Source organism: Oncorhynchus mykiss, chromosome 12 (genome assembly GCF_013265735.2).
Source record: "Oncorhynchus mykiss isolate Arlee chromosome 12, USDA_OmykA_1.1, whole genome shotgun sequence".
NCBI classification, from domain to species: domain Eukaryota; kingdom Metazoa; phylum Chordata; class Actinopteri; order Salmoniformes; family Salmonidae; genus Oncorhynchus; species Oncorhynchus mykiss.
In genome coordinates, this window is record NC_048576.1 from 65,453,494 (window position 1) to 65,466,955 (window position 13,462).

A 13,462-nucleotide genomic window follows, 5' to 3' on the forward strand; every position below is an offset into this window, starting at 1 on the left:
CCCCCATCCACACATGCGATGACATCACCTGGTTTCAATTATGTTTCTAGAGACAATATCTCTCTCATCATCACTCAATTGCCTAGGATTACCTCCACTGTATTCACATCCTACCATTTCTTTGTCTGTACATTATGCCTTGAATCTATTTTATCTCCCCCAGAAACCTGCTCCTTTAACTCTCTGTTCCGGACGTCCTAGACAACCAGTCCTTATAGCTTTTAGCAGTACCATTATCCTACTCCTCCTCTGTTCCTCTGGCGATGTAGAGGTTAATCCAGGCCCTGCAGTGCCTAGCTCCACTCCTATTCCCCAGGCGCTCTCTTTTGATAACTTCTGTAACCGTAAAAGCCTTGGTTTCATGCATGTTAACATTAGAAGCCTCCTCCCTAAATTTGTTTTATTCACTGCTTTACCACACTCTGCCAATCCGGTTGTCCTAGCCGTGTCTGAATCCTGTTTTAGGAAGACCACCAAAAACCCTGAAATCTCCATCCCTAACTACAACATTTTCAGACAAGATAGAACGGCCAAAGGGGGCGGTGTTGCAGTCTACTGCAGAGATAGCCTGCTGAGTTCTGTCCTACTATCCAGTTTGAACTTCTACTTTAAAAAATTCACCTTTCTAGAGAAAAGTCTCTCACCGTTGCCGCTTGCTATAGACCACACTCTGCCCCCAGCTGTGCTCTGGACACCATATGTGAACTGATTGCCCCTCATCTATCTTCAGAGCTCGTGCTGCTAGGTGACCTAAACGTGGACATGCTTAACACCCCGGCCATCCTACAATCTAAGCTTGATTCCCTCAATCTCACAGAAATGATCAATGAACCTACCAGGTTCAACCCCAAAGCCGTAAACACGGGCACCCTCATAGATATAATTTCAACCAACTTGCCCTCTAAAAACACTTCAGCTATCACTGCCTCATTGCTTGCATCCGTAATGGGTCTGCGGTCAAACGACCTCCCGTCATCACTGTCAAACGCTCCCTGAAACACTTCAGCGAGCAGACCTTACTAATCGACCTGGCCCGGGTATCCTTGAAGGATTATGACCTAATCCTGTCAGTAGAGGATGCCTGGTTATTCTTTAAAAATGCCTTCCTCACCATCTTAAATAACCATGCCCCTTTCAATTTAGAACCAGGAACAGATATAGCCCTTGGTTCTCTCCAGACCTGACTGCCCTTGACCAGCACAAAAACATCCGTTATGCATTAGCATCGAACAGCCCCCATGATATGCAAGGGAAGTTAGGAACCAATTTACACAGGCAGTTAGGAAAGCCAAGGCTAGCTTTTTCAAGCAGAAATTTGCTCCCTGCAACACAAACTAAAAAAATTCTGGTACACTGTAAAGTCCATGGAGAATAAGAGCGCCTCCACCCAGCTGCCCACTGCACTGAGGATAGTAAACTCTGTCACCACCACTTTAATTGAGAACTTCAATTAGCATTTTTCTACAGCTGGCCATGCTTTCCACCTGGCTACCCCTACCCCGGTCAACAGCCCTGCACCACCCACAGCAACTCGCCTAAGCCTCCCCCATTTCTCTTTCTCCCAAATCCAGTTAGCTGATGTTCTGAAAGAGCTGCAAATCTGGACCCCTACATATCAGCCGGGCTAGACAATCTGGACCCTTTCTTTCTAACATTATCTGCCGAAATTGTTGCAACCCCTATTACTAGCCTGATCAACCTCTCTTTCGTGTCGTCTGAGATTCCCAAAGATTGGAAAGCAGCTGCGGTCATCCCCCTCTTCAAAGGGGGGGACACTCTTGACCCCAACTGCTACAGACCTATATCTATCCTACCCTGCCTTTCTAAGGTATTCGAAATCCAAGTTACCAAACAGATTACCGACCATTTCAAATCCCACCGTACCTTCTCCGCTATGCAATCTGGTTTCAGAGCTGGTCATGGGTGCACCTCAGCCACGCTCAAGGTCCTAAATGATATCATAACCGCCATCGATAAGAAACAATACTGTGCAGCCGTTTTCATCGACCTGGCTAAGTCTTTCGACTCTGTCAAACACCACATCCTCATCGGCAGACTAAAAAGCCTTGGTTTCTCAAATGATTGCCTCGCCTGGTTCACCAACTACTTCTCCGATAGAGTTCAGTGTGTCAAATCGGAGGGCCTGTTGTCCGGACCTCTGGCAGTCTCTGTGGGGGTGCCACAGGGTTCAATTCTTGGGCCGACTCTCTTCTCTGTATACATCAATGATGTCGGTCTTGCTGCAGGTGAGTCTCTGATCCACCTCTACGCAGACGACACCATTCTGTATACTTCTGGCCCTTCTTTGGACACTGTTAACTACCCTCCAGACGAGCTTCAATGCCATACAACTCTCCTTCTGTGGCCTCCAACTGCTCTTAAATACAAGTAAAACTAAATGCATGCTCTTCAACCGATCGCTGCCCGCACCTGCCCGCCCGTCCAGCATCACTACTCTGGACGGTTCTGACTTGGAATATGTGGACAACTACAAATATCTAGGTGTCTGGTTAGACAGTAAACTCTCCTTCCAGACTCGCATCAACATCTCCAATCCAAAATAAAATCTAGAATTGGCTTCCTATTTCGCAACAAAGCATCCTTCACTCATGCTGCTTAACATAACCTCGTAAAACTGACCATCCTACCGATCCTCGACTTCGGCAATGTCATTTTCAAAAAAGCCTCCAACACTCTACTCAACAAATTGGATGCAGTCTAACACAGTGCCATCCGTTTTGCCACCAAAGCCCCATATACTACCCACCACTGCGACCTGTACGCTCTCGTTGGCAAGCCCTCGCTTCATACTCGTCGCCAAACCCACTGGCTCCAGGTCATCTACAAGACCTTGCTAAGTTAAGTCTCGCCTTATCTCAGTTCGCTGGTCACCATAGCAGCACCCACCAGTAGCATGCGCTCCAGCAGGTATATCTCACTGGTGACCCCCAAAGCCAATTCCTCTTTGGCCGCCTCTCCTTCCAGTTCTCTGCTGACAATGACTGGAACGAACTTCAAAAATCACTGAAACTGGAGACACTTATCTCCCTCACTAGCTTTAAGCATCAGCTGTCAGAGCAGCTCACAAATCACTGCAACTGTACATAGCCCATCTGTAAATAGCCCAAACAACTACCTCATCCCCTACTGTATTCATTTATTTATCTTGCTCCTTTGCACCCCTGTATTTCTACTTTGCACATTCATCTACTGCACACCTACCATTCCAGTGTTTAATTGCTATATTGTATTTACTTCACCACCATGGCCTATTTATTGCATTACCTCCCTTAACTTACCTCATTTGCACACATTGTAAATAGACTTGTTTTTCTACTGTATTATTAACTGTGTTTGTTTACTCCATGTGTAACTCTGTGTTGTTGTATGTGTTGAACTGCTTTGCTTTATCTTGGCCAGGTCACAGTTGTAAATGAGAACTTGATCTCAACTTGCCTACCTGGTTAAATAAAGGTGAAATAAAAAATAAAATAAAAACCTTCATAATATTGAGTTGCACACCCTCCCCTCCCCTTTTGCCACCAGAACAGCCTCAATTTGTCAGGGCATGGACTCCAAAAAGGTGTTGAAAGCGTTCCACAGGGATGCTGGCCCATGCTGACTCCAATGCTTCCCACAGTTGTGTCAAGTTGGCTGGATGTCCTTTGGGTGGTGGACCATTCTTAATGCACACGGGACACTTTTGACTGTGAAAACCCAGCAGCATTGCAGTTCTTGACACAAACCGGTGCGCCTGGCACCTACTACCATACCCCTTTCAAAGGCACTTCAATCTTTTGTCTTGCCCATTCACCCACTGAATGGCACATATACACAATCCATGTCTCGAGATTTAAAAATCCTTCTTTAACCTGTCTCCTCCCCTTCAGCTACACTGATTGAAATGGATTTGTGACATCAATAAGGCATCATAACTTTCTCCTGGATTCAGTCTATGTCATGCAAAGAGCAGGTGTTCTTAAGGTTTTGTAAATTCGTATTATAATAACAGTTCAATTAGCACCGTGTGTAACTCAGACTTCTGTGTAAATCATGCAATGATGTCAAATAGACTTTCTCCAAAATTCAAGTTACATTCACAGATCTTGTGGTACGATTTGGCCTTAAGAGATCTATCTTGCCCAAATTTGTATTACACCCATCCTGTCCATGATGTGATGCTGGCCTCCTTGGAGTTTCACAACATTTGGTCAGTGAACATGTGTGAACCATTGTCTGATGCAGTGCCAACGTCTTCCATCCACACAGCCTCCAGCCCCCTCATCTCTGAAGATGACTCATCTCAGATGAATACCACCTGCAATATGCTGTCAAGATTTATAGCGTCAGGACATTAAATGGAAAACATTTCCTCTTAGAAGCTGTTTAGTCAGATAGCCCATGTAATCTGTGTCTTGGAGATACTACTACTGTCGTGCCAGAATATCTCCAAGATACAGGTTACATGGCCTACATCTGATTAAACAGCTTCTAAGATGAAATGTTCGCCATGATGAGTGAAAAAAAAGGCACCAGAGAGAGAAAGAGAGAGAGAAAGCAAAAACATGAATTAGGCTGTAGATAGCAATAACAATTGTATTTTGTAATAATGGTTCTTATTGTACATTGGCCAATGGATGGAATAATATTATATTGAAATGTATTTAAACAGGGAAATCCCATTGAGACAAAAGCCTCTTTTACAAGGGAGACCTGCACACAATCAAACAAATTCACAATATTTACAATTGCAATGCGATAAAAACATACAATATTTACAAGCAAAACTATAACGACACAGCGCAGGGTGGAGACAATCACAAAGACAGGTGAAACAGATCAGGGTGTGACAAAAACATTATCATGAAAAACAAAAGACATTTCCTCAGTAAAAAGTTATCAACCAGCCATCTGAACTGACCTAAAGTATAAGGGCACCGGGCGAGACCCAGATGCAGACAAGGGAGTCAGATGGTTTGAGTCTCCTGATATTTATTAGTATCCAAGGGGCAGGCAAGAGAATGGTCGTGGACAGGCAAAAAGATCAAGCGGTCAGAGTCCAGGAGGTACAGAGTGGCAGGCAGGCTCGAGGTCAGGGCAGGCAGTATGATCAGGCAGGCAGGTTCAGAGTCAGGGCAGGCAAGGGTCAAAACCGGGAGGACTAGAGAGATAAGAGATAAGAAAAAGCAGGCGCACGGGAAAAACACGCTGGTTGACTTGACAAGACAAGACGAACTGGCACAGAGAGACAGGAAACACAGGGATAAATAGACCAGGTAAAATAAGCGGATGGGGTGGAGACAATCACAAGGACAGGTGAAACAGATCGGGGCGTGACACTAAAGGCACCAGAACATCAAACTTTAGAGACTTCTGGAGATCATTACACAAGTAAAATGCAAAAAAACTAAACACAGATCTACTGTACCTAACTCAGTGAAGACCGAAGGAATCTCCAGAGTTAACCATCCCTGTGATCGGGTTTGGTGACTCGTATGTCTGTAATTTAACAATGAAGTCAGGTATGGCAGAAGTTTGCACAAGAGGACTTTATAAACAAAAATAGAACAGTCCATTTATCTATGAGACTTAAGAGAGGGCCAGACTTTCTGATACAGAATGAGGTGATGTGTACTGAACCCATAATAAAGCTTAGTGAGCCATGATAAACCGCGTCTAATGATTTCATATAAACGATGTCACCACAGTCTGAAGCCGGAATGAATGTTGACTGAATTATTTGTTTTCTGCTATTTAAAGGCATGCCCTATTCCTGCAAAGGAACCCCATTTTAATTCTTACATGTTTAACTAACAACAATGTGTTCGATAACAAGTCTTCCCCTTTCCAGTAGCATGCTGAGGAGAATAAAGAATGTTCTGAATGGTTTACTGATTAGGCAATGTCCAGTCAATTCTGGGAAGTATCAGGCCTCTCAATATTTCTGGATTTGTTTCCCTCTGTCCATGCATCCATAATGAGTCAGGAACTTGACCGGTGGCATTGGGGGATTAAGGAATGCTTGGATCTGTCCCAGAAAGCCACAACAAAGAGGCCGCTAAAGAAAGGACACTATTGATGTTCTGTTGCAGAGGGACATCATTTTATTATTGAGGTTTTCTGCAAAGACTCTGGGCTTTGGATATAACCTCACACAATTGCTATCTTCCTAACATGCTTACTGGTAAATAGATTTGGGGAGATAATCAAATGATCAGCCTGTAGTCCAAAAATTATACATAAAAACAAATATTAGAAAAATATTGTAGAATAAGTACATCTTCAGCCATTATAGCTATGCAAACTGCATAAAATAATTAGCTGTCTGACTTAACTCATCGAGGCAATCCCTCATGTCCAATAGTGTTGCAATTCCAATCTCTAATCCTCCTGTGATCCAAAGCTGAGCCTGGTGCAGGGCAGGCTTTTACACTGAGCACAGCCCTCGTGTGGATAAAATCACATCCTTGTGAAGTCGATAGGGAGTATTAGGGACAGTCCATCTCAGGACAAAATCACTGTCCTCGAGTTGTGGACAATATGGGACAGTCTGACAGCTCTGTACTTAGGCTTCATACATCTCGAAGTGCTGTGGTCGTGAACATGTAGTTATCCTTGAACTAGATAATACTGAGATTCCATACACATTTTGTTGCCATGTCAAATAAGTCTTGCAGCTGCAATTAATAGTAATTGTAGTAATAAACATTAAAGACAACTTAACTGGCCATAACATAGGAAGCTTTCTGCAACAATTCACTATTTACATTCTAGACTGTGTCTGCTCAGTGACTCGAATGTATCCCAGTGATCCATTTCTCTAAGAACAATCCATCATGAAGTGCCTCCATTCAGTAGAATAATGTCCTTGTGTCCCTGCTATGACCCATCCATGGGTAAAACGGGTAGAGAACTTGGACTATGGGGGTGGACGTGCAACAAGAAAAATGGGAACTTTGTTCGACCCGACTGAGGCTGGAGGTGGAACTTTTTCTCATCTTTATCCAGCAGTTTAAAAGGGACTGCCAGCAAAGGGGTTCCTTCAGAACTGCTCTATGTGTAAAGAAAGGCACAACCGTAGTGTGAAAGGATAGTGGAGGACTCTGTTGTCATGCCGACCCGAAAGATAACACTGCTGGAAGCCTGGGAGAGAAACAGGACCTTTCGGAGGAAGAAAGCTAAAGACCTGAAAATATGTCCTCGTCTACTGTAAGTGGATATACACATTTCAGGAGGGTGGTGATTGGGGTTCACAGTCTCACTGTTAAGTTGTGAGTTAGAAGTTCTCTGTTTGTCCTTATAGATGTGATGATGGTAGTCCGTGCTCAATTATCAACACGGTTGGTACGCTCAGAAAATTAACTTTAATAAAATGGAACATAATTCAATTGCTCATAATATCCTAAATTGAATGGACCACATTGGTGGTTGTATGCAAGAGGGAATGGGTTTGATTGTTTCAGCCAGAGTCGCCAGGTTTTCTTGTGCTAAGTAAAATATTATCTACATAGATACTATTGTGATGATTTTATCCAGGATTTGGTCAATACTTATCTTTAACACGTTATTTTACAACTATTGGAAAAGAGCCCCTTTAATATCAGATTTAGGACCACACAGCCACTCCACTGAATAGCAGGCTATTGCAACTGGAAGCTTTGAGAAATTATATGATACAAATTTGTATTCCTGGTATTATCAACTGGAACATAGGTTATTGTTTTTTAAATTTGTTGTTCAGTAACCCAGGGTGACATCTGTGTGTGTGTGCGTGCATTAGTGCATGTAAATGGGGAAAAATAATTAACTAAACTGTGATGCATGCCAGCAAAGCCACAACACAACACTAAACAACACATCACTATAACAGTAACAAACTGTGCCCAAAAACTGTTAGGGTCTACATAAAGCTGTCCTAACAGCAGTCCCAACATCTTACCCCTGCTACACTTGGCGATCAGCGGAGCCTTGTCTGGCAGCGAAACAGTTCACTCAGCCTCATTTACTGCCATTTAAAAAAAACAAATCTGATATGGCTGACTTGCTAAATAACCAATTGTAGCTTCTAATGACAATTGAGATGATAGGATAAATAAAGGGGGCATATAAGCAGACAATGAAAGCTCTTACAATATTTGATGATTACATTTATCTTAAACAGGTTATAGGCTATATGTGCACCACGGCAGAACTTTAGGAGAAATTAAGAATTGTAAATAGATCAAACTATTAGGGTGAGGCACATGGACTACTAACATCTTAGTACTCAACTGACACTTAGTATTACTTTCTTAACTACAGTATACACATCTCCCTGGCATATTACATAATTTATGCAGCAGCATCTCTCTGCCATATTACAGTACATAATTTATGCAGCAGCATACAATACATTTTTGGACTCACCTTTTTGTGCTGTGCTCACTTGAATCTAGATGACACGCCCTGACCTTAAAGAGCTTTTTATGTCTCTATTTTGGTTTGGTCAGGGTGTGATTTGGGTGGGCATTTTATGTTTTTGTTTTCTATGATTTTGTATTTGTGTGTTTTGGCCGGGTATGGTTCTCAATCAGGGACAGCTGTCTATCGTTGTCTCTGATTGGGAACCATACTTAGGTAGCCCTTTTCCATCCTTTCTTTGTGGGAAGTTGTCTTTGTTAGTGGCACTAATGCCCTGTTAATCATCACGGTTGTTTCTTTGTTTTCTTGTTTTGTTGACGACATTTACATTCTAATAAAATAAAATGTACGCTCACCACACTGCACCTTGGTCTCCTTCGGACGACCGCCGTGACACTAGAAAGATACCGGATTTACAATTCTGAGTTGGATGACCGTAATCAAAACGTATTTTCCCAGTTGGAGCTTGTTTATTCCTGACTTTCTATTTGTCTTGAACTCACTGAAGTCAAGTTTTCAGAGTTAACAGTTGTTTTGAGCGCACAAATCATGCTTCATTGACAGCACGACCAATGTTAAATGTTTATCATTTTAAACTTGGAAAAGAGCCCCTTAATATCAGATTTAGGACCACACAGCCACTCCACTGAATAGCAGGCTAGTGATTGCTTTGCAATACTTGCAGAGTTAGCTACTGTCACTGACTCCTTCCAAACAAGTCACTGTTGAATTTGCGATTTCCAACTTGTTGTGTAATGTTTATGACAATGGCCTATGAACACCGATACATTTTATCTATAATTTCTCTTTATTATTTATCTTCATATTATGACAAGGATTAAAAAGGATTTGCTAGTAGATTGTCGACTTGATTCATGATGATGACTGCTTGCTAAGATTTTATAAGTATGATGTTGACATGATCAGTCCAGTCAAAGCTACTGTTAGGGTTGCACATTTTGGGGAATATTCAGAGGTGGAAACTTATGTGGGGATTAACGGTAACATATGGGAATTAACAGAAATATATGCAGATTAATATTAATACCATTTAAATGTACATGTTTTACATTGGATATATTTACCATATCATATGGAGACAGAAACATAAACCTTTTACCTTATCATAAGTAGACATAATGGCAAATTATTAAATCCTCCCAAAATAAATTTTAGAAAACAATTTAGTTACGAATTTAACTTTAATTAAATGAGTTGACTCTTCACATGGGATGATTTCACTGAACGACAAAAGAAAGGGAAATGGAATGATCCCCAATGATCAATTGCATCTCCCAAAAACATTTCCATGTCTTCTCCCTGGACCTCCTCGATGTCCACCTCTTGAACATCTGAGGCCTCTCAACTGTCACTTTCCAACCCTGTTGAGGATGGCTAGTTGTCAACCTCAGATATCCTCAAATTTGCCAGGATGGCCACCAATTGTTCAACCCCTGTATTGGTCAGCCTGTTGGGTGCTTTGGGGTGTGTTATAAAACAAGGACCAGTTGCGCTCTGAGGCGGCTGATGTTGGTGGGATTTGGAGGATGTTGGAGGCAACAGGGGAAAGAGCCTCAGATCCACAAAGTCCCTTCCACCAGATGGCTGATGATATATGTTGGCATGACTGCCATATTGCATCTCCATCCCAAAGCACTTGATTGGAAATGTTCTTTGACAGACTGTCAAGAACCTTGCCCTCATCCAGGCCAAGGTGGCGAGACATGGTAGTGATGAGACCATAGGCCTTGTTGATCTCTGCATCAAATAGGATGCTCTTGCCAGCATACTTAGAATCCAACATGTACGATGCGGCGTGTATGGGCTTCAGGCAGAAGTCTTCACACTTTTTGATCTATTTCAGAACTGCAGTTTCCTCTGCTTGGAGTCACAGTGAAGTGGGCAGGGCAGTACGGGTTTCTTCTCTTACATTTGCAAGCAGAGTCTGAACATCAGAATGGATGGCATTGTCTCCCTCAATCCGTGCAATGGCTACTGCTGTAGGTTTCAGGAGTTGCAGGCTGCTTACCACTCTCTCCCAAAATACATCACATAGGAGGATCCTCTTGATGGGGCCGTCCATATCGGCAGACTGTGATATGGCCATTTATTGGAGAGACTCCTTCCCCACCAGGAGACTGTCAAACATGATGACAAGACCACCCCAATGGGTGTTGCTGGGCAGCTTCAATGTGGTGCTCTTATTCTTCTCACTTTGCTTGGTGAGGTAGATTGCTGCTATTACTTGACGATCCTTGACACACCTAACTATTTCCTTGGCTCTCTTGTAGAGTGTATCCATTGTTTTTAGTGCCATGATGTCCTTGAGGAGCAGATTCAATGCATGAGCAGCACAGCCAATGGGTGTGATGTGACGGTAGGACTCCTCCACTTTAGACCAAGCAGCCTTCATGAGGGGCGTATGCTGGGCGAAGAACATTAAGAAATCTCTTCTAATACACATTGCCTGTAAGCATCAGAGGTGAACCAGTTGCATATACAGCTCAAGCAAGACATTCATCAGCATTTCTCTGACTACGTTCCTCCATTGAGTCAAAATAACTTCTGATTCCAGGAGGACCATGAGCTGTTGCTATCGATAAGGTGTCTGATTCATCATTTTCACCTCGATTGACTTTTGTCAGAGGTTGCTTGTTGTGAGCTCTGAGGGAACTTTATGCACTTGGCCAGATGATTCTGCATCTTTGTTGCATTCTTCACATATGATTTGGCACTATATGTGAAAATTGTAACGTCTGCATCTAACTCACACCCTCAAACACGTAGATACCCTGAAAGCAGCTCACTTTCCAGCCCACTTTCCAGCTCACACTCTCAAACACCTAGATCCCCTGAACGCAGCTCACTACCCAGATCCCAATCACCTGAATTCTAACACACCTGTATGTCATGACCACACACTTTTTAGTTCAGTTCTTTGCACCCCATCACTGTGAGGTATTGTTTGTTTTGTGACACACGTCTTTCAGAGCTCTGTTTTTCCCGTGATTTACTCCTCTCGTATATGATAGTTTTTGCCTGCCTTACTAACGACAACTTTTGCCTATTCCCTGCCTGTACTGTAGCCGGATTTCCCGTTATCTACCTATTGCCTGATCTCCCGGACTACGTTACTAGCCTTTTCCCTGCCTGTACTGTTACCCTTTTGGACCCCCTGTGCATGACCTCTGATTGAGAACCATACCAGGCCAAACATAAAAACAGAAAATAGAAAAAGGAACATAGACTACCCACCCAAACTCACACCCTGACCAAACTAAAACAAAGACATAATAAAGGAACTAAGTTCAGAACATGACAGTACCCCCCCCCCCCCCCCCCCCCCCCCCCCAAAGGTGCAGACTCCGGCCGCAAAACCTGAACCTATAGGGGAGGGTCTGGTTGGGTGTCTGTCCGCGGTAGCGGCTCCACCATAGTCTTTGCCCGCTTCTTTACCCGCCTCCGTGGCGCCTTTAGAGCGGTCGGGTACCCTAGCAGCGGGCCCCGAATGGACGGGAGATTCCGGCAGCACCGGATGGACGGGAGATTCCCGCAGAACCGGACAGGCGGAAGACTCCTGACGTGCGGCTCTGGCAGCTCCTGACTGACGGGTGGCTCTGGCAGCTCCTGACTGACAGGTGGCTCTGGCAGCTTCTGACTGACAGGTGGCTTTGGCAGCTCAGGACAGGAGGGAGACTCTGGCAGCTCTGGACAGGAGGGAGACTCTGGCAGCGCTGGACAGGAGGGAGACTCTGGCAGTGCTAGACAGGAGGGAGACTCTGGCAGCACTGGACAGGAGGGAGACTCTGGCAGCACTGGACAGGAGGAAGACTCTGGCAGCACTGGACAGGTAGAAGACTCTGGCAGCGCTGGACAGGCGGGAGCACCTGGAGGGAGGAGACGGAGAGACAGCCTGGTGCATGGGGCTGCCACAGGACCCACCAGGCTGGAGAGACCTACAGGAGGCCTGGTGCTTGGAGGAGACACCGGATGGACCGGGCTGTGGGGGGCACTGGAGCCCTGGTGCGCAGCCTTGGCACCCCTCCTCCCGGCTGGATCACCATTTTAGCCCGGACCATCCAGAGTGCAGGCACAGGTTGAACCGGGCTGTGGGTGAGCACTGGAGATCTGGTGCATACCACTCGCACCTCTCCCTTAGGAATCAATACCCACATTCGCCCGGCACAGGTGGAGCGCAGGCATAGAACGCACTGCACCTTCCCTGCGCCTCGGAGACACAGCACGCAGAGCCGGCGCAGGATACCCTGGGCCGAAACGGCATACCGGAGACCAAACACGCTGGGCTGGCACAACACGCCCTGGCTGGATGCCCACTCTCGCTTGGCACTTGCGGGGGGCTAGCCTATAGCCCACCGGGCTATGAGCGCGTAGTGGCGACACCGTGCGCTTGACCGCATAACACGGTGCCTGACCAGTACTGCGCTTCTTCCGGTAAGCACGAGGAGTGGGCTCAGGTCTCCAACCTGACTCTGCCACACTCCCCGTGTTTCCCCCCCAAAAAAAATGTTTTTGGGCTGCCTCTCGTGCCTGTCGCGCTTCCGTGCTGCCTCCTCATATCGCCGCCGCTCAGCTTTCGCTGCCTACAGCTCTGCCTTGGGGCGGCGATATTCCCCAGCCTGTGACCAGGGTCCCTTTCCGTCCAAAATCTCCTCCCCTGTCCATGAGTGCGGAGATCACTGCTGCCCGATACCACGCTGCTTGGTCCTTGGTTGGTGGGTGATTCTGTAACGATCGTCTGTGGTGGAAGAAGGTGAGGACCAAAGCGCAGCGTGGTAAGTGTTACACATTTTTAATATAATAACTGAACACTGAACCAAACAATAAACGACAAACGAACAGTCCCGCAAGGTGAATGGAAAAAACACTAAACAGGAAATAATCACCCACAAAACATAGGTGGGAAAAGGCTACCTAAGTATGATTCTCAATCAGAGACAAAGAACGACACCTGCCTCTGATTGAGAACCATACCAGGCCAAACACAAAAACACAACATAGAAAACACAACATTTACGCAAGATTCCCCAAATTCCCGGGCTTA

The 13,462-nt window shown here is 45.0% G+C and overlaps 1 protein-coding gene across 1 annotated transcript in view; it reads left to right on the plus strand.

Moving 5' to 3' along the window:
* Positions 1-7,036: 7,036 nt before the first annotated feature.
* Positions 7,037-13,462, plus strand: part of scn4ab (sodium channel, voltage-gated, type IV, alpha, b) — a 36,280-nt gene continuing 29,854 nt past the window's right edge. Inside the window, exon 1 of the mRNA XM_021624591.2 lies at positions 7,037-7,209. Coding sequence (XP_021480266.2) covers positions 7,112-7,209 — 98 coding nt within the window. The 5' untranslated portion in view covers positions 7,037-7,111. The remainder of the gene's footprint in view (positions 7,210-13,462) is intronic.